The sequence below is a fragment of the Cimex lectularius genome, unplaced genomic scaffold, assembly GCF_000648675.2.
Source record: "Cimex lectularius strain Harlan isolate CLEC.00 unplaced genomic scaffold, Clec_2.1 scaffold80, whole genome shotgun sequence".
In the NCBI taxonomy this organism is placed as follows: domain Eukaryota; kingdom Metazoa; phylum Arthropoda; class Insecta; order Hemiptera; family Cimicidae; genus Cimex; species Cimex lectularius.
In genome coordinates, this window is record NW_019392709.1 from 11,653 (window position 1) to 34,308 (window position 22,656).

A 22,656-nucleotide genomic window follows, 5' to 3' on the forward strand; every position below is an offset into this window, starting at 1 on the left:
CACTTNTTTGCACTCTTTTAATTAAAAAATAAATATTGAGCATACATTTAAATCAAAGTGAAAAGTATGAGCAAAAGTATTCATCAAAATGGTGGTTCCAAAAAATGTGATTGATTCTTAGCCAAAAATACAAGTGTCTTGAATTATGTGCGTTGAGATTTATCTAATTTAAATTTAAGAAGATTTCGCTTCGAGAACAGTTATAACGGGTTGGTAGAATTTCAGCGTTTTGGATTTTTATAAGTTATGACAGAACACTGTCGCCTAAGAAGGCATATACTACGGTATAGGAATATGAATACTTACGCCCCGAACCCTAATACCTAATAATTTGCCGCAAAAAGGGACACATTAAAAAAATGAAGACTTATTTGTTGGATTGTTACCCAAGGGATGAGAACCAGAAAGAGATTCATACCCGCAAAACTTACAGGAACATCGAAGGCAGCCAAAGCACTTCCAGCCCAGAATCATAATATGACCTAGCAATTTGTCACGAAACGGAAACGTCAAAAAAATGATTTAAAAAAAATTTCAAATGAGAATCAAATTTTGGTGGGTCGTCATCCCAGGGATGAGATAGGCGAAGAGACTCGTAGCACCACGCGCAAAACTCACGAATATTTCTAGTTACAATACAAAAAATTAAAATATCTACAACATAATAAAGGTGAAAATGACTAAATAAGACACAGAACAATTTTTGAAATATTAGAGAGCGTAGGCAGATTAAAATGAACAGAAACTACCAAACTGCAAGTTCATCAACCCCTACAGATCCCATGAGAAAATATGTTAATAAACCAATCTTACAACTAAACAAAAAAATATGAAAACGCACGCCCTTCAAATTATTCCGCCTGATCATTATTCAATGTTATTAATTAAGACGATTAAAATCTTAATTCGCATTTTTCATGGCCTGGGAAAAATGAATCATACAGAAGGGGGCTTTATTTTTGCAATAATAAAATTGTTGACTCTAATTTCCAATAGGATTAACGCTTTTGACGTTTTAGGGGACATGAAGGCGTGATATGGACACGATTTCAACATCCACCGAGTATGCCCTCACGATCAGGGGGGCGTACAAGAGGTACGGCCCGACCAGTGTCGTCCTCAAAGGACTCAACATGACCCTGCCAAGAGGTACAATGTGAGTATTGAAATAAAAATCTGTTCCACTTTATCCATCCAGATTCTCGACCCATTTTTTGTTTGTAAATCAAGGCTAAAGAAATTTTATGTTTTTCCAGATATGGATTGCTGGGGCCTAGTGGATGTGGAAAAACAACACTACTCAACTGTATTGTAGGACGAGTAGAACTTGATGCCGGTGAAATCTTCACGAGCAGCAAGTCCAGAGCCGATATCGGATATATGCCACAAGTAAACATTTTAATTTAATAATGATTTGTTTAACCAAAACGGTGTCGCGTACCCAGAAGTCACAACTCCTAAATTAAACATTAATAACAAGTACAAAGTATGTTCGCCAGCAGCCAAATTCAAAATGGCGCCGACGAACACCGCCGGAGAGAGGAGTTGAAGTTAATAAGATTGTTTCGGCACCAACGGGAATGGAAGAAGATTGAAAAGGGGATGTTAGTTTAGGAATGGTTAAATGAAGGAATAAATAATGAACGAAAGGAGTAGTTGAAGACTCACTGTTTAATGAAATTTCTATGGCTTACAAGTTGGCGGATGATCGGCAAGAGACCGAGGAAATGCCCCATGTGCGGCGCAATTGTTACAATAAGACATATTTTAGAAGAATGCGAACAACTAGCGCCGCACAGAGCACGGTATGGCCTTCCTAATGACATAACAAAAGTACTTAAGCACAACAGTGATTATAAACGGAAGGTCATTACCTAAAATTAATCAATGCGTATGGCTTCATATAACCCACCACACGTGGTATATCCCTCCTATTTGTATGAATGTATTTATTTGCGTGAATGTCGAAGTGTGCATGGGTGTGGCTGTGACGAAATATCAAGTACCCACAGGCCCTCCAAAGTAGTATGGATCATCATTGTAGTATGATGTGAGGGACGGGTCATTGGCATTTCGTTGGTACTATACTTCCAAAGTGTAGTGGCTTGTCCAGAATGAATGTATTTATTAGCGTGAGAGGTGATGCGTGAAAGGACGTGACGGTCGAGGAATATCAAGTACTCCACAGGCCCGACAAACAATTTAGATTAAGGTAGGTTAGTGTGTGAGTGGAACATGTACAGTTTGAACGTATTTATTAGTGTGAAAGACAAGGGGGGGCCGATCACGATAATCTTCCGACCTCCAATTTAGTTGTAGTATAGGTTAATAAATTAATATGAATGCGAATTATGAAAATGTGTAAATATTATATCTATGTACTTTAATTTATCACGTGTGAGAGGGTAACAAAAAAAAAAAAAAAAAAAATCCACTGTCTCCTTTCAGAATGTACAAATGTAAGATCTGAAGGTTCATACAAGTCTTTCTTAGATGTCTTTTGAGTCCGCCTCGTCAAGAAACTGTCCTACTGCCATGAATGTATTTTGAAGTTTCTTTTTTTAACAAGCACAAGAACCCCAGAGAACGATTTCCAGTGTTATTTTTTTTTCATTTTTAACTTGTCTTCTTTTTCAATACGCTCTTTGATCACAAGGTTCCATACCGCAAAAGCGTTGTGGTTCCCTTTGATTCCTTGCAGAATATACATACGTTTATGTATGTTCAGGCCGATCTTCCTAAGAATCTGCAACATCAAGAAACGGAGTCTTTATTCGTCGATAAATTCTTTATTTTTTCACCCGTATAAACTGCTAAGTGAACGAGTCCCATTGTTTCTTGTCTTAACCAGTCTTATTTTTCAACATGATCTTTGATCGTAGTCTAGTCCGTTCATTTCAGCAGACAGCTTCTTTTCTTGCAAGAGCTTTTATCGTTTCCCTCTTCTACATATCCTCATTCCAGAAATTGACTATTTTAATATATCTGACTTTTTTTAATTTACTCGGTAATTCAGCATAATTTGGATGATGTTTGTGTTTAATGACCCCCGTGCTGTGGGGTCAGGTTGAACTGAGCACATCGCTCAATTGAATCTTCAGCTTGAAAGACACTGATGTACATGCCCATCGGATTTTTTCTGGGAAAATCCGTCTCGATTTTTTTACGGGGCTTCGCAACCGCAGAGGTCTTATCAACCTTCGCGTGTCCGTGTTTTTGACAAAAAAAGCCCATTTGTAAGTTCGGGTTCGAATGCAAGGCCGCTGGATTCGAACCCCGGACCTTTATATTTACAGAAACGTCACCGACGCAAAGTCTCAATCATTGTCAAGTCGTTTTTTAGCTTACATAAAGAATATTTTTCGCATTATTTGACGTTTGGATGCGTAAATGGATGGATAAGTATGGATAAGTAAATGCCAAATATAATTGAGAGAAGACACAAATGCACTTTATTAGGGTTTTAAGGTGATTAATTTTAAAGATAATTTGGCTTTAGCCCTGATTATTGAATTCAAAATTAATAATTCAGTAAGAATGTTTACAAAATAAAATCAATACTTTGTAGCAGAAAACTGGCCGATTGACAGAAAACTGTTTCGTTCTGTCATAATTTCTATCAAGAGCTTGTCCACTCCCGATCCCAGGTAAAACCAAGTCCCTCGTGCGAAGCCCGTATTAATTCGTATTAGTCAGGAATTTATATCTTGGCAGAAAAAAACACCCCGCTGGGTTGATTTAGTACGCACCTATTTCATCCCACCTGTTTCCCCCAGTTGAATAATTTATATAAATTCTACCTCCATCCTAAATGACAGATGTCTGTCTGGTTCATCCCCGGTAAAAATAATCCTGACGCGCCGAATCTTTCATATTTACCAAATGATTGCGTCTGATGAAAGAAGTGAAACTCCGTTCGCATTTCAGGGCACAATTGATCGATTTATATTAGTCTCCCGTACTAGGCTTCCAGCTGAGAATAAATTAACGCCTTGCAATTCTCCTCTTAAATTACGACATGAATGGCGATAACGGATACAATTATAACAAAACTCTTCTTGGATATTATCACCATAATAAGTGTAACATTGATAACAAAATACCACCTGTATAGGGATGGGGATTGATTACATGATCCCGGAAACAATCTTCACAACTTCTTATAAAGTCTCAACGGAGTACAAAGGAGAGGAAGAACACAGGAGAGCATCAGATACAATGATATGATACACAGATGGCTCCAAAACAAACGAAGAACCCGATGAAGCGTTTTCTGTACAAGCCCAAAACATGAGCAATCAACTCATGAAGTACACTTCGGTCTTTCAAGCAGATATACATGCCTTGTGCCCTGGAAAATCTTAAAAGAGGTTACACTGACAAAAAAATCCTCATAAGATCAGACAGCCAAACAGCTATTAAAGCATTAGCATGTAAAAGAATCACATCAAAATTAGTCAGTGAATGCATCCAAAATCTCCAAAACCTGGGGAAACGCAACAACCTGATGTTATCTTGGGTGCCGGGGCACAGGGGAATTTTGGGTAACGAGAAAGCAGACAGTCTGGCCAGAGGAGGATCTGCGAGACCATACCTAGGCCCCGAACCTATTCTTGGGATAACAAAAACAAATATAGAATCCTCCATCGCAGAATGGATCCAACCAAAACAAAAGGAAAAATGGATAAACTCTAGTGGTGCTAGACCTAGTAAACAACCTCACCGAGACTGGCAAAAACACTGCTGCAAATGGAGAGGGCCAAACTTAGAAGAAACGTAAAAATAATTTCGCAACTGATTATTATCGAATTAGTTTAAAGGCAAACATTAGTAAACTTTTGTTTGGTATTGTAACCTGGTAACAATCAAAAAGGAAAAATTGGATGACATTCTGCCCAATCCGCCAAACGCCGTAAACTTGTAGTAACTACCATAAAATCTAAGAAAACAGCTGTCTTATTCTTCACTACAAGAAGGAGCTTTACCTAAAAGCACCCCATCCAAAATCTCCAAAACCTGGGAAAGCACAACTGATGATATCTTGGGTGCCAGGGCACACGGGAAATTTGGGTAAGGAGAAAGCAGACAGTCTGGCCAGAGTAGGATCTGCAAGACCATACATAGGCCCTGAACCTATCCTTGGGATAACAAAAACAAATATAGAATCCTCCATCGCAGAATGGATCCAAACAAAACAAAATGAGAAGTGGATAAACTCCAGCGGTGCTAGACATAGTAAACTTATGATGAAACAACCCTCACCGAGACTGTCAAAAACACTGCTGCAATTGGAGAGGGCCAAACTCAAAGGAGTGGTAGGACTACTAACCCGTCACTGGTATCTGAGAAAACATCTAAACAACATGGGTATATACAGCGATGATTCCATTTGCAGATTATGTAATGAGGAGGAAGAAACAGCCACTCACATCATCTTCGAATCAACAGCTCAATGGAGATTTAACCTTACGTACGGAAAAAACTTAGGGAATCAAATTGCAGCAGCGACAGTCAATGATCTGATACTTCTAAGGAGAAGGATTAAGTCTATTGCACTGAGCTAAGGAACTAGGAAGATACAATAAGCCAGAAGGCTGGAGTGCCTGGGGAGCGCAAACCCCGCTTCCTAGTATCCTTTTTTACCATACCATACCACACCAATAGTCGGGGTGTAATGTACTGCGCCCTGTAAGAGCTATTGTATCTCGGTTCTCTGAATAGAGCACACCCGTAAGTCCTATTTCATCAAGGAATTTCATTAGTAGGCCCGGTTTCAATGTAATCTCTTCCATGGACACATTGTACGTCCCAAAGCACTTCCTCCTGCGGGCTAGTGTTCCGCAGTTTGTTAGTAGATGTGTTGTCTCTTCTGCCTCTTTGCAGAATCTGCAAGTGCCATCTTGGATTATTCCAATCTTCTTTAAGTGTCCTGTTAGGAATCATATTAGGATTCGCAGTTTGTTCCTGCTTCCCTTGACACATTCTGTAATTTCTTTTCTTCCAAAATTGAATAGGAGATTCTTGGATTGTCTGTGTTGAATGAGTGAATTCTATTGTTCCTTCATTTTCTTTTTGTCCTTCTTTCTGAGATAATCATTGATAGTGTGGGTTCCTATGCCACAGAAGGGTTCGGGTTCTATCAGCGGTGTAGCAGCTCCTTTACTTGCGAGGCTGTCCGCTTTCTCGTTTCCTTCTACTCCCATGTGTCGTGGGACCCTGTAGAAGCTGACTTTGTTCTGAGTACCTAATATGTTTAATTTGGTTTTGCAGTTCAACACCATGTTTGAACTAATGATGTTTGAGCTTAGTGTTTTGATGGCTGCTTGGCTATCTGACATGAAGCTATGTTCTTGTTTTTGTCCCTTTTAGTCAAGTTGAATTGAGTACATCTCTCTATTGCGTGAATCTCCATCGCAGAATGGATCCAAACAAAAGGAGAAGTTGATAAACTCTAGCGGTGCTAATTGCAGCAGCGACAGTCAATGACCTGATACTTCTAAGAAGAAGGATTGAGTCTATTGACTGAACTAAGGAACTAGGAAGGTACAATAAGCCAGAAGGCTGCAGGGCCTGGGGAATACAAACCCCGCTTCCTAGCATCCTTTCCATCATACCATACCATAGGGATGGAGGCAAAATATCGGCAATGATGGTCGATACTTCCCGTATTTGGGACTCTCAAAAACGAAAAAACCAATTATCAGACGGGAACCGTGGCAACCAAACATTACAAAATTGCTGATGCCTCTACTCAGCACTGATGGATCCTGTTTGCCCTCCTACAGTTTCATCTTTAGGACACCCTCTAATCAGGATTCACCATACCCCATTGTTTTTTACTAGAAAACATTCAATTAGGTTGGCATTATTGCCTTTCCTTGAGTCGACAGCTGTATACGAAGTGTGTTTGGCTGGTTCGATTCTGGTATTGTTATATTGTGATAACTATCAAACAAACACTTTCCCGCATCAGAATAGGACCACAAAAAAAGAAATATGTTAACTTCTTATTAACTTCAGCAATGGTTCCGCCTTCCAGGCAGCGGCCAGTGAGCTTGCAGCACCCTTGTAAGCAGGCGCTCAACCTCAACCTGACTCGACGAGAAGTGACCAATAATGGAGCAAGTCGCAGCGAGGGTACTCTCAGCAGCACAGGTTGCACGTGGCCATATGCTCCCTATCGACTATATCATCTAGCTCATTCATCTACACCAGCCTCGGTCTCCAGAATCGCACGGCATTGCTCGGGCGACCTCGGAGATAGCTTCTCTAGGCCCCAAAAATCCAATTATTAAAATTAAAAACCCACCAAAACTGGCAAACACAACCTCTCATTGGGATCTGAGAAAATACCTACAAAACACGGGTATATTCAATGATGACCACATTTGTAGGTTATGCAACGAGGATGAAGAAACTGCCATACATATTATCGTCAAATATAAAGCCACCCCCCAACGAAGATATAACCTAGGGTACCAAGAAGACCCGTGAAAATAATTGTCAATGACCTACTACTTCTTAAAACAAGGATGGAGTCAATTGAACTGCACTAAGGAACTAGGGAAAGTTCTATAATCCGAAAGGCTGCAGGCTTTGGGAATACCAAATCCCCTTTCCTAGTGTCTTATCGTCACCTACCTTGTGTAAGTAGGAATCGTAACTTTCCACTACCAAGTTTTCCAGTTTACCGTTCAGTTCGCTGTCCATCTTTGCCAGCATTTCATGGTCTCTTACCTCCTCCTTTCTTTCTCTTTCGAAACCTACTTTTGCTTTCCTTTCAAAAACGAACTTTCTTTGTATTCATTAAGTCAGGGGTTACCCTGTTGATCACAAGCACTGCGGGTCTTTCGATAGTAGTTATTCCAAGAACTTCTTTTCTTATTTTGAAGTGCGCTAATCCATATTCGCCACCGTACAGAATTGACTGACATTTACTGGCTGCTGCGCGGATGACTTTACAGCTTTTTCGGATAGACCATTATCTGTTCCCAAAATTTTAATGTCCATCCTCCTGGATGCTTCCAAGGTATTCCTTTGTGAAATTAACACAAGGACATGGACTGCCGTGCTTTCGGGAAGCGTTTCCTGATCATGGCTCGACATCCAAGATGAGACTCACCAACTAACTTAATTGAGCTTGTTTATTTTCTACGGTTCTTGCCCAAAACACCTCCACAAATCGTTTAAGTAACCAAATAAAAAAATAACATCTAGCATCTCATTTCGGAATGTCCCGCGCAAGATATATCGAGCCCTGAGCAGCAATGAATCCAGCGAGGGCCCACAGCCTTTTTTATTTATTTTTTAAACTTACCGCTAAAAAGTTTGAATTGGAAACCATTTCCGGTTCAAACGCACTTCATGGGAAATGAAAGTGATTGGCGTACGGTTCTACTTTCTAAAGGTCAGTGTTCGAGACGGAAATCAGTTATGTAAAAATCCTGAGGTAACCATACGACCCATCATGCTTCCCTTTTGAAACGTGTCTTCTCTTTATTTTAACAGCACTGAAACCAAAATAACACACTGAGCTTGGCGTTATGTTTATTTCATGAGGGGCCGTGTACGTCTCGAAATTTACTACCATGTATTAAAACGTACATTTTTATAAATAAGCCGTTCTTCCTTTTCATTACTTTCCGTGATGATTTGGCAGAAAAAGGCGTAGGAAAAAATTGATTTAGGAGGTCTCGGTCGCTGTAAACAGTGTCCTATTAAAAGAACCTGAATTTAATTTATTTGGGTTTAAATACCTCCGGCGGTCTCCTAGAATTTCAATCCATGACGATTTGAATATTACACGAAATAAACAATTTCATTCGTATGCGTATTTTGATCTGGTCCGCCTAATCTCGCTGTTTGTGTAGATTTATTTCCCCTCCTTCAAATGAAATACGTCAGGCAGTTAAGTTTTAAACTGAATATGAGGTTTTAAACCTAATTTTAAGTTAGAATTTCTATGATTTATTCGTTTTCTCCGTGATATTAGAATGTAGGGGTGATTTATAAAACAGATGTTTGGACACAATTAACTTTTTGCACTAAATAAAATGTGATTTGGACCATTCTCTCGGATTTTTCTGGCTAGCGACTTGGCAAACTATTGTATAACTCTCTGGTGTAAAAAAAACAAGGTATTAGCCATTAGAGGATCGATAAAAGTTAAATCAAATCGCACCAGAAACAAAATTTTTAATAAAAATCTAAAAGTAGATGCTGTTATAAGACTTAGTTTCTTCCTGTTTTCCCTAGTTTTATGTTTTGTTACTTTCGTTTTATTTTGGATGGACAGCAAGGCGATAACAAAGTACTAGTGTTTCGACGAGTATGTTTTGATCTAACGGGTGTTTTATAAATCTAAGCACGAACTGCTGTCTATTATCCTATTGCTTAGTACTTTCTGACGTCAAAGTTGAGACGAACGAGACCGACAGCACGTAATTCCACCCGTTCTTGGTTTATAATAACAAACAGCAATTATACAAAAAAAAAACTTTTATTTTGACATTTATTGATTTTTATTTATTTATTGTGTTTGCTGCAAACCTTTCTAACTTATCCAGTTCCTAACCCCAACCGTACCGAATGTAGAATTAGGATTAAAAGTCGCTATTCGCACTGGCATGTTTTCTTCGATTCTCGGAAAAACAGCGGAACATGAATATGAAAACTAACCTGTTCCTAACCCTTCTTAACCTAACCAATCCCTAACCCTAACCCTACATAATCTAACCTGTCCCTAACCCCAACCTTACCGAATGTAGATTAGTATTAAAAGTCGCGATTCGCACTGGCTTATTTTCTTCGCTTCTCGGGAAAAACAGCGAAACATGAATATGTAACTAACCTGTTCTTAACCCTACCTAATCTAACCAAACCCTAACCCTACATAACCTAACCTGTCCCTAACCCTAGCCTAACCCTAATCCTCACATTAAATCCAACACTACTTCATCATGGTGCTACTGATTTCTTTCTGTATTTATTATTTGGTTTCTTTATAATAGTGATAACTTCTGAACATTTTCAAAACAGTATCACTTACTTCCTCCACGAGACATCAGCACGTATCATTTGTGAATGTAAAGCATTAGTCACTTTGGTGGGACACAAAGAACTCCGCAAGAGGCACCAAAGAAAGTACTTAGTCTTATAAGGAAAAAGCACATTTCCTAAGGATTGGCTATAACTTATAAAAGTTACACAATAGATCTACTTAGGTCGTTTTGGAGGAAAGAATTGTCATAATTATAGTTATGTACATATCAACACCTAATTACCCTAATTATTTAAAAAAAGTAAAATAAAATAAAAAAACAGCGTCCTGGACAAGGGTCAACCAACTTCACAGTACTTTCTCCAATTAAAATTCCATGAGCTGAGCAAGGATTCGAACCCAAGACCACTAATGTAGCAAAGATGAGCTGGATGCCAACCACTCAGCCACCATGGTTTAGAGTCTGCCACTATTCTGACTACTATGTATAAAAACTATAGTGATACAACACTGACACATGGAATAATCTGATAGAAAAAGTCATATGAGGACTGTAAAATAGAAAATAAGCTTTTTCAGGAAGCATGTTCATTGAAATGATAGATTACTCACTATCACAGACCTCCAGCAAAAGTAGCCAGGTGAGGATGGCAAAATTACTACTGTTATGTACAACATTGTAATGAGAAAAATTGGAAAGGATCCATAGTTAAGCCTAGAAAGAAAAAACTTGAACAGACCAGCCAAATTTCGTCCAATTTGCCTTTTGCCAACAGAAGGAAAGATTCTCAAAAATTGATAATAGACAGTATTTTGCACTTCCTCTATAAAAATGATTTTTTAAGCAATAGACAATATGATGCTTTATTAGTTGTGAAAGATTTTGTAGATTACACTCTAAAAAATAAAATTCAAGTCTAACTTATATCATTGATGTTGAGAAGGCCGGGTGCCTGGCCACAAATGTTCCAGCTCTGCTATCAATGTTCACATAACCTGTACAAATGGCTCTATATTACTTCTCATCAAGATTGGTCAATACTGGTAGTCCTAACTTTTGTCATACAATTCAATTCTCTTTTGAATTTAGACTTAGACCCCAAATTCTCAGGCAATTGCCTGCCTTCACCAATGACTATCTTTTAATGGTTGTCCGAATGAATGTGCTAGAAATAGAAATTTGTGTATTCAGTGTATACAACCCAAAACATACCCATATTAATAGAAACATAATTCTTTCTAATTTCAGGACATTGCTCTCTATTCCGTACTAAGCATTCTAGAAACATTCCTTTACTATGGGCGACTGTTTGGCATGACATATGAACAGATTGAAAACCGAACTGATCAACTGGTTCAACTTCTTGAACTGCCTTCTGCTCAAACACTAGTCGAAAACTTAAGGTAAATGATCCATAGGAACTAATTCTTGGAAGTCACTAAATACAAATTTATTTTCAGTGGAGGCCAACAAAGGAGAGTTTCTTTTGCTGTGGCGTTGATACACGATCCTCAACTGTTAATCTTAGATGAGCCGACTGTTGGATTGGACCCTCTTCTCAGCCAGAGGTTGATCTGGTTTAAATTTGATATTTGATATGGATTTTTTAATTCGTGAATTGTTTGATTTCAGTATATGGGAACACCTTATGAAATTGGCATCAGATGGGAAAAAGACGATTATTATTACGACACATTACATTGAAGAGGCTCGGCAAGCAAACTTAGTAAATTTTTCAATCTGGTTTAAGCGCTGATTATTAAATTTATTACTTGATCCTTATTTAAGCTCTGTTTTATCAGGTGGGATTGATGAGAGGAGGAGTCCTGCTATGTGAAGAGGCTCCAAATTTATTAATGACATCACACAACTGTGACAATCTCGAACAGGCGTTTTTACAATTAAGTCACAAACAGAAAAATGCGACCAGTGGTGAAGAAGAACAGGTAAAGTTTTGAAATCATAGATCGATGAATTTATACAGGTTTTTTTAAACAAGTTTATATGATTATTTGAAAAAAATTAAATAACGATAGCATTGTTTGTTTTTAGGAAGTTATTGATTATCCAGATAAAAGTGAAACAAAGCCTAAACCACACTTAAAATCAGATGGTTGGTTTACATGGTCACGCTTTATGGCTCAATTAATTAAAAACTGGTTTTTTATGTGGAGAAACAAAGCGTAAGTATATGAATACACCGAATTAAATTAAATATAATCAAACTAAACTGAGCACAATTTTCAGAATGATGATATTTCTACTCGGACTGCCATTAGTACAATGTACATTTTATAATTTGGCTATTGGACATGACCCAGAAGGATTGAAAGTGGCGATAGTAGTCGATGAACTTCAAGGTTTAAAAGAGTGCAAAATGTTTTCAATGAGCGGTTGCCATTTGGATGAACCTTTCAGTTGTCGATATATAAATATTTTGAGAAATCGGACCATAGACCTTGTACGCTCACATTAGCAATTTCATACTGAAAATATTTATTTTATATTTCTTTTCTTTAAAAGGTGGAGTATGACAGTCTCGATACTGGGAAATCTGCCGTCTCATTGCACAAGGCCTGGGGGCTCTTGTATTTCTCAAATGATTACTCGACATCACTTGCTGAAAGGATCAATTTAACGAATGACGCATCGAATCATTCTATTGAATTCAGTCAGCTTAACGTCTGGATGGATATGTCAAGTATATAATTTTATGATAATTAGGCCCATTGGCTTTTCTTTCCAAAGTTTGTTGTTTATACTTAACAAAAAAAAAATTACAGATCAGTACATTGGAAATATGATCAAAGAACATCTGTTGAGTGGTTATGCTGAATTTCTAGAAGATTTATTTAGAGACTGTGGATGGCCATCAAAAGCAGCAACTATTCCTGTTCGAGTAATTAAACCATTTAATTATTTTATTATATATATATTGTAGATTTAGAGAATTGTGTATTATATAAATAATGGGAATTTATCCATAACCTGAGGATCAATGGGCGTTTTGATTATATGTAGTTTAGTGAAAAAGAATTATTTCATTAACATTATCTCATACTTCTATCACTTACTATCCAAACCTAAACCAATCCTAATCTAACCAATCCATTCCTAACCTAACCTAACCCATTTCTTTCCCAACCTATGCACGCTGTAAAATTAATAATTAAAATGTACTGATTATTTGTACTTTATTGAACATTTTTGCTTAATCAAAAATTAATATTTGCAACAGAACAGAATTGATGGTGTAATATTGTTTATGAGAATGGTTAACCTAACCATCCCTAACCCGACCCTAAACCAATCCTAATCTAACCAATCCATCCCTAACCTAACCTAACCCAACCTATGCACACTGTAAAATTAATAATTAAAATGTACTGATTATTTGTACTTTATTGAAAATTTTTGCTTAATCAAAACTTAATATTTGCAATAGAACAGAACAGAATTTATGGTGTAAAATCTAACCAATCCATCCCTAACCTAACCTAACCCAACCTATGCACACTGTAAAATTAATAATTAAAATGTACTGATTATTTGTACTTTATTGAAAATTTTTGCTTAATCAAAACTTAATATTTGCAATAGAACAGAACAGAATTTATGGTGTAATATTGTTTATGAGAATGGTTAACCTAACCTTCCCTAACCCGTCCCTAAACCAATCCATCCCTGACCTAACCTAACCCAACTTATGCACATTGTAAAATTAATAATTAAAATGTACTGATTATTTGTACTTTATTGAAAATATTTGCTTAATCAAAACCTAATATTTGCAATAGAACACAACAGAATTTATGGTGTAATATTGTTTATGAGAATGGTTAGGGATGGTTAGGGAAACCTTCCCTAACCCGTCCCTAAACCAATCCTAATCTAACCAATCCATCTCTAACCTAACCTAACCCAACCTATGCACTCTGTAAAATTAATAATTAAAATGTACTGATTATTTGTACTTTATTGAAAATATTTTCTTAATCAAAACTTAATATTTGCAATAGAACAGAACAGAATTGATGGTGTAATGTTGTTTATGAGAATGGTTAACCTAACCATCTCTAACCTAACCTAACCCAACCTATGCACACTGTACAATTAATAATTAAAATGTACTGATTATTTGTACTTTATTGAAAATTTTTGCTTAATCAAAACTTAATATTTGCAATAGAACACAACAGAATTTATGGTGTAATATTGTTTATGAGAATTTGTTTTGATTTTTTCAGTTTGAGGACCCCATATACGGAAACAAACATCCCAGCTTCATTCATTTTGCTTCACCAGCTGTGATAGTTGTGTAAGTGTTTTTTACTTATTTTTTATTATTTTTTATTGCTATAATAATCAATTATTTATCTGCAATGAAGTATCATCTCAAGAAATATAAAAATAACCTAAAAAAAAGTTCCTCTCATGTAGTAGGGATTAATGTCCAACCCATTGGGTGCACGAGGAGTCACACTATAGTACTTACCCCCCCCCCCCCAATTATTCTGAAATAAAATTCCAAATGCTATGTTTGAATCCAAACCCAAGTGTGACCAAAACAAGTCTGATGCCATAACTCACCCTGGCCACTCCAGTCCCTAAGAATAGTCGTTAAATTAAACATTCAATATATTTTACAGATTTATGTTTTACTTGCCACTGATGTTCACTGTTGGAGTCCTGTTGTACGAAAAAATGGCTGGCATTCTTGAGAGGTGCATGGTAGCTGGTAAGTCATCGGATAAATTAATAAAGAAATATTGTAATAATGATGATTTGTTTTGTAGGAGTCACATCTTTAGAGGTAGTCGTAGCACATTCTGTAATCCAATTTGTGGTTTTGTGCTTGCAAGGGTTGTTGATGATGATTATTATGTACCAAGTATTTGACAGTCCTTTTGTCGGCAACTTTTTCTGGACGTCGAACCTCCTTATTTTGCAGGGATTGAGCGGGATGTGTTTTGGTGAGTGAGCATATATCAAACGGTGTTTAAAAAAATATAGCCAATTTTCTTTAATTTGTAGGTTTCCTAATATCTGTAATTTCGGATACTATGAATACAGCATCGTTCATGGGTATTGGAAGTTTTTTCCCTCTTTGCTCAATGAGCGGTATGTTTAGTTTTTATTTTAATAAAATCCCTATATATTCTAAATAAATGTAATTATAGGAATGCTATGGCCTCAAGAAGGAATGCACACTATATTAAAAACGATCGGCTGGCTGCTTCCAACATCTTTACCGACGGAAGCTATGAGAGCGCTGACAGCTCGAGGCTGGGGCATCGAACATCCTACAGTCTATAAAGGTTTTATCTCATCAACAATGTGGATTTTATTTTTTTGTTTTATGACTCGATTAGTAATTGGGGCCAAGAAAGGTCTCAGGAGAAGTTGAAATTTTATTTTCTTTGATTCATTTTAAAACATTATTGCATTATTTCCCACAGAATACAATAGTTTTATCAATAAAAAAAAAAAAAAAAAAAACCTTAGGTCTTTATTCGGTAATGTTATTTTAATCTAAAAAAGCAAGATATTTTCATGTATTTATTAACAAATATTTTATAAATTGAAATTTACTGTAAATTATGTACATAATGCCATTTATTTTCAAAAGTTTTTAAGTGTTCATTTTATAAAATGTACCATAATCAATACTAAGATAAATTTGGAAATTCCAAGTGAGATCTGTTTAAGGGATATTCTTTGACATATAATATGTAAATAAATTTCTAGTTTTTTAACTGCAAGACCTTTTTATGTATTAAATTTAAGTGTGTAACACAACATATAATCTGAAGTGGTACCTTTCCTGACTTGTACAATTCAAGTATGGCAAGATGATTAAAGTTCAACGTATCCTACGCATTCTGCACTGTATCAGAATTGTATTGGTCAGAGGCATTGCGTCTTTTTATTAAGTATTTCGAGATTCAAGATCACAATGATTAAGATTTAAAAAAACTAAATATGCAATTACTTCCTTTATTATAGTGTAAGCGGATGACGGCGCGGCAGCCGAATAATCTCTCGAGTGCGAGAATTAGTTGAACCAGAATGAAATAAATTGTAATAATTTTGTTCAGTGAAATATAAAAGCATTCAACTAAGGTTGTAGGATATGGTTTTTCACAGATTGCATTATTGAAGAAGTCAATGCTATTGCAGATGTTAATCTTGATCATCATTCTGTGTAGAGGAGAAGAGAGCTTGTAGTTAGAGCTTTGAAATTCAATATAAAATAATTTATAGGTTTTAAGAGAGTGAGAAGGGACATGTAGCTGTAGTTGAGAGAGGAGAGAAGGACTATCAATGTTATTGTTTAATAATTTAAATACAAAAACAGTATCAAAGTAATCCCTTTTTAGTGCCAGTTCGAAAAGTTTAAATTCAGAGCGGATTTCATGGTAGGCAGAATTCGGAGGAAGATTGAGTTTGTAGGACAGTTTTTAAAAATTTGTTTTGATTGAAGAATTTTTTGATAATTTAGATAGAATGGGTTCCAAACAGGTGTAGCATATTCTAGTATGGGTTATACAAAAGCTTTATAAAGATGGACAAAACAGAGGATTTTTAAATTCATAGGTGTTCCAGATGATAAAACCTAGCATCTTCATAGATTATTTTTTATTGAAAAAATATGTTCTTTAAACTTGAACTTTTGATCAAAAAGTACACCAAGATCCTCTACGACCTCAACACGCGTTAAAAGAGCATCATAGTGATAAATAAAAGGTTGTTTCTTATGAGAGAATGTAATTGTGTAGCATTTGGAAACATTAAGAGCAAGTTTGTTATTAGAGCACCAGGTTAGCACGTTATTGATAGAATTTTGTAATTGTAAGCGATCAGAAGAAGTGATTATGGAAAAGATTTTCAGATCAGCAAATAATAAAAATTGAGCAGAAGGGAGAGCAAGATCATCAATAAATAAGAGAAACAAAACTGGTCTAAGATGAGACCCTTGCGGAGTATGCATAAGTATATATGTAGTATGTAAAGTTGTAAAGGAGAGAACAGTTAACTGTCACGATGCACCCAGTAGATATTCAAAAAAAGAGTAAACTGTTTGAATCTTTTTTTTTAACCTAAAATTTTTTTAATGCATATTGGATGCCTGTAGACTGGATGCTCCTTTTATGACTTACTCAAAACCAGATAAATTCTCTGGCTGAAATTTTTTTAACCACCTTGCCTGACAGTTTGCTGTCTTCTTGCCCGAAATGGGCTGTTAACAAATTTGTGCCAATATTGATATCTAGTATGTAATTCTGAACAGATGCATGAATCAAGTTCCCCCCCTCCCAAAAAAAAAAAAAAAAAAAAAAAAAAAAAAAAAAAAAAAAAAAAAAAAACTAGCTATGAGCACTGCACCAGTGAATGCATTGCTGGTTGGCAAGTCTAAATGTTTTTCCAAATTACAAAAATCTACAATAAGCTTAAATTACATCAGCTGTTTTCTATGTGGGCATGAAAAGAATAAAATCTAATTTATGTACATTATAATTAGGTATATGGCTTTTATTGCACTACTTGCAAAGGAGGCTGCAACATCAGGTCCAACTTTAACATTAAAATTCTTAAAGATGACGGGAAAAACTTTTTGGAAAAGTTTTGTATAAATCTGTGGCAAGAAAAATACAACGCATCAAATGTTGGCAATTATTACAGGTCACTGTTCCCTGAGCTCAAGAAAAAAACTTACGGTTTTCGGAAGGTAATAGCCCAGAAGGAATGTCAAAGGCGTTCTATTTTACTATTTTTAGACTGAAGACAAATCATGGCCTATGGGGTAGGTACAAGAAGAGAATCTGTTTGGCATCTTGTCCAGAACTGTCCCATTTGCGATTGCCCTTCAAATCCTTCCCACATAATTTTTGAATGTCCAGAATATGAAAATGAAAGAGACAAACTGCTAAAAAATCTGAGCAAAGTCCCAAACATTTCCAAACCAATAAACTTAGAATCTAGCAACAATCCATCAGCTTTCAACATAATCTATGGATTTCTAAAGTCGATAAACTTTTTTTTTAATATCTTCAACCATGAAAATTTAGAAGATGAGAAGATGATGGAGCTGAATGAATGGTGCGGGCGCGCGGCACGGACCTGGCCCTGGTCGGCCGATCACGCTCGACAGTAAAATGAAAATAGAAAACTTCATGGGTAATATGCCAGCATAACCACCCTCCCCCTAAAAAAAGGCTTATATTTTTAGTAATTTATATGTAATGCACATGACAATAAAATATAGTCTGAAGAGGTTTTAAGGAAAAATCCGCTCTAAAGAAAAATCCAAAACTATCAGATTTGCGTTAAACTCTATCTGAAAAAGTATAATTAGCCACACATTGATTCCCTTACTTGCCAAGTTGAAAGTCATTTAAAAAAATAGACTCCAAATGTGCTATAGTTTCAGGTCATTTTTCATAAGGTCTTCTTCTTTCATTCATACACCCCAGCATAATATAGATGTGCTCCATCAGTGTTAAAGCATAAGAAATACTTAATGAACGACTGCTGAACATGTAAAAAAACTAGTTCTGGAGGCTGCAGAATGAGAGGAACTTTCACAGCTCCATATATAAAGAAACAGATGATTCTGTTTCATGCAGAAGAATGACCGGAGGATTCAAGCAAGACATGGGAATAGCCAGATGGTCATGTTAAAAGGAGAACCCCTTAATCTGAAAGTCAGATGTTTTTCTCAAAGAAATATTAACTGTGCGCACTATACAGCTTAAAGGAGAGCAAAGTTGTATTCTATTTTATGGTTACTCGTCCTTTGAAATGAGGCATTTGGTCAATAGTGATATTGCAGAGTTAACCTGAGACTGAAGATTTTTGCGTATTCTCGAGAGAGAAGGGTATAATTGGGCAATTACAATGAATGAATTTACACATGAATGTAATTTAAAAGTAAGAAATTACTATTTTAATATTTTTTTATTAATATTATTTCATCATTAATATTTTTTATTATATCATCGAATTCTTGAGGTATGTATGGTAAAATGTATAGCTGTATCATCAGCGAATCCCAATATTTTCAAAGAAAGTCTTAGTTTAAATAAGTTGTTAATGTAAATTAAAATAGTACAGGCCCTAAAGCGCTTCCTTGTGGGACACCACAATTAATATAAGTGGGATTACCAAAAGTTTAGCTTATTTTCGTTTTTTGTGACCTATTTAACAAATAAGATTTAACTGATCTTTGATACCAATATTGATGAGATTTTCAAGCAAAATTGCATGATTTTCTGAATCAAACACCTTTGTTATATCCAAGAACAATCTTATGACTATTTTTATTGTCAACTCTTGAATCAAAATCAGAAGCCTAATAGGCTATAATAAAGTTGATGGTTGTATGCTGGAAATTAGTGAACAATGAATACATCATACCACCTAAGAAGTATCTCTAAGAGGTTAGGCAATTGCATATTTCCTACATTATTAAGAAACAACAAAACATAGTCATAAAAACTGTCCATATAATGGGAAAACTGAAAGGAGGAAAAATTTAATTTATTAAATAATTGCCTATAATTATAAATTTATAATTACACTGTAACTGTTACAGACAGCTGATCTTTTGATGACAGTCTACGCAACTTTAGATCATGTTTAAATGAAAAAAGTTTGACAAAGTAACATTTATTTCAAAAAAATTGCATGTATTATTTAAAAGGTGTTTAAAAGGTAATATATCTGCACTCTTCGAGTAAAGCCGGCTAAATTGAATTTTGGGCCAAATTGTTTATAAGCATATCAGTGCCTGTTCGAGTAAGTCTTTAGGCTGTGTATAATTAAGTCGAAACCCCTTCCTTTTAAATGTAATATGCTTTTTAGACATCTAAAACTTTTTGATAATCGTACTTGTACCAAAGGTCTAAATTTCAATCTTGTGAAATGTTTTTTGGCTTGTTCAGTTCTGAGTATTGAGATACAATGCTATATTTATTCAAAACCTAACTTATATTAAAGCTTACTTAACCCAACCTAATAAGTTAATTAAGATATGTACATAATCGGGTATTTTTAATCTCATTATCTCCCTAACTCTACTTAACATAACCCTACCTAACCTAATCCGTTCCTATCCTAACCTAAACCGTCCATAACCCAACATGTTCGCATTCCCCTTAACGCGAAGTCTATGACACGGAAATGAACACGGATAAAATTGTGTATCGAGTCCAAAAACATGTCCATGTTAAAACAAAAAAACAAGTGCATTCACACTAGTGAAAAAAAAACCCGAGAGAATTAACGTATATATATTATCTCGTATTTATATCCCTAACTATCTTAACCTAACCCGGTCTTACCCCATAGCCTAACCTAACCTATGTGCAGTCCCCGCTAACGCGAAATATGATGCGGAACTGGTTATGCAAAAAATTGTGTATACAGCCCAAAAACATGTCCTTGTTTAAAACAAAAAATCAAGTGCATCCACACTAGTGAAAAAAAAAGCCCGAAAGAATTAACGTATATACATTATCTCGTATTTATATGACTAACTATCTTAACCTAACCCGTCTTACCCCATAGCCTAACCTACCCTACCCTAACCCAACCTATGTGCATTCCCGCTAACGCGAAATATGATGCGGAACTGGTTATGCAAAAAATTGTTTATCCAGCTCAAAAACATGTTCATGTTAAAAAAAAAAAAAATGCATCCACACTAGTGAAAAAAAAAAGCCCGAGAGAATTAACGTATATACATTATCTCGTTTTATATCCCTAACTATCTTAACCTAACCCGTCTTACCCCATAGCCTAACCTACCCTACCCTAACCCAACCTATGTGCATTCCCCGCTAACGCGAAATATGATGCGGAACTGGTTATGCAAAAAATTGCGTATCCAGCCCAAAAACATGTTCATGTTAAAAAAAAAAGTGCATCCACACTAGTGAAAAAAAAGCCCGAGATAATTAACGTATATACATTATCTCGTATTTATATCCCTAACTATCTGAACCTAACCCGTCTTACCCCATAGCCTAACCTACCCTACCCTAACCCAATCTATGTGTATTCCCCGCTAACGCGAAATATGATGTGGAACTGGTTATGCAAAAAATTGTGTATCCAGCCCAAAAACATGTTCATGTTAAAAAAAAAGTGCATCCACACTAGTAAAAAAAAAGCCCGAGATAATTAACGTATATACATTATCTCGTATTTATATCCCTAATTATCTTAACCTAACCCGTCTTACCCCATAACCTAACCTACCCTACCCTAACCCAACCTATGTGTATTCCCCACTAACGCGAAATATGACGCGGAACTGGTTATGCAAAAAATTGTGTATCTAGTCCAAAAACATGTCCATGTTAAAAATAAAAAATCAAGTGCATCCACACTATTGAAAAAAAAAGCCCGAGATAATTAACGTATATACATTATCTCGTATTTATATCCCTAATTATCTTAACCTAACCCGTCTTACCCCATAGCCTAACCTACCCTACCTTAACCCAAACTATGTGCATTCCCCCCTAACGCGAAATATGACGAGGAACTGGTAATGCAAAAAATTGTGTCTCCGGCCAAATAATACATCCCAATTGAAAAACAAAAAATCGAGTCCACCCACACTCGTGAACAAACAAGCGCCCATTAACACGATTGAATTAACTCATTAACATATGTCCATTATTAGTAGTTTTATCTCTCATTATCGCTCTCTCTCTCTCTCTCTCTCTCTCTCTCTCTCTCTCTCCCACATAAGTACATACACAAACTTCCATTAATTCTTCAAACAACTGACGCATTTTTCACTTTGTTTGACAACGTGACTTGCCATTTAACTCTAGATAAGTCAAGACAGTACAACCGTCTAATCTCCTCACTATTGTTAGAGACGATATAGTTCTATAAATTAAGAAATAAGATAAGCTCCGACTATTGTTGGTAAATTTTAAAACAATGCAAAAAAAACCTGTCATTCGGGTTGATACGACTTTGAATGTAGGTAGCCTTAAACATCTGCATATGAATCAATAGAGGGAAAAAATATACCTAGGTGAAAGGATCAATTTGCAGAAAATTACTCAGCGCAGATCAACATTACCCTCAACTGAACCGTACATAGATTGAAATTAACAATGACCTAGATCCGCTGATATTGAAAAAAAGAGAAAAATACAAGAAGAGGAGGGTTACATGAGTTATAAATTGAAAAATGTCGCAACATAGATATTGATGATGATTCGAGTCAATTTATCCCCTGGCGAAACTCATCATAATATTCGATGTTTTTGAAAATTTGAAATGTCTATTTATACAGAAAATATTTTGCACAAGGATTTAGATTTTTTTTTGTTCTGTCCAGTGATACTTAAAAACTTGCCTTTGAGATCTTTGGCCGTTTTTAAGGCTGTTCGGTTGAGGTAAAGTCCACCGGCGGAACAGTTAAAAAAAGCGAACCACCTTCGCATCCCGTGTCAGAAGAAATTCCCAGATTACTTTCACGGTCCACGTCTAAAACGAGTCTGCATGCAATCTTAAATCCCATCACGTGCGAAGGACAATGCGTCCTATCGGTTTTTAATGAGAAAACATGTTTTTAAGGTAAAATCATGCGAGGAATCGTAAAGTATATAAAATTTTTAAAAAACGTACA

The 22,656-nt window shown here is 35.9% G+C and overlaps 1 protein-coding gene across 1 annotated transcript; it reads left to right on the forward strand.

Moving 5' to 3' along the window:
* Window positions 1-997: 997 nt before the first annotated feature.
* On the forward strand, window positions 998-15,480 carry LOC106665422 (ABC transporter G family member 23-like). The gene is made up of 15 exons (XM_024226348.1): window positions 998-1,156; window positions 1,257-1,389; window positions 11,250-11,404; window positions 11,462-11,569; window positions 11,634-11,727; window positions 11,804-11,947; window positions 12,054-12,184; window positions 12,249-12,462; window positions 12,525-12,702; window positions 12,785-12,900; window positions 14,249-14,319; window positions 14,651-14,739; window positions 14,798-14,974; window positions 15,036-15,122; window positions 15,182-15,480. Exons 1-15 carry the CDS (start codon window positions 1,038-1,040, stop codon window positions 15,406-15,408), a joined length of 2,043 nt encoding a protein of 680 aa, XP_024082116.1. The 5' UTR covers window positions 998-1,037; the 3' UTR covers window positions 15,409-15,480.
* The last annotated feature ends 7,176 nt before the right edge of the window (window positions 15,481-22,656 follow it).

Bases quoted from the DNA above. Each gene is read 5' to 3' on its own strand.
- LOC106665422 (XM_024226348.1), top strand. From the start codon at position 1,038: ATGGACACGATTTCAACATCCACCGAGTATGCCCTCACGATCAGGGGG. The intron at 1,157-1,256 runs GTGAGTATTGAA...ATGTTTTTCCAG, and splicing joins ACCCTGCCAAGAGGTACAAT to ATATGGATTGCTGGGGCCTA. The intron at 11,728-11,803 runs GTAAATTTTTCA...CTGTTTTATCAG, and splicing joins AGGCTCGGCAAGCAAACTTA to GTGGGATTGATGAGAGGAGG.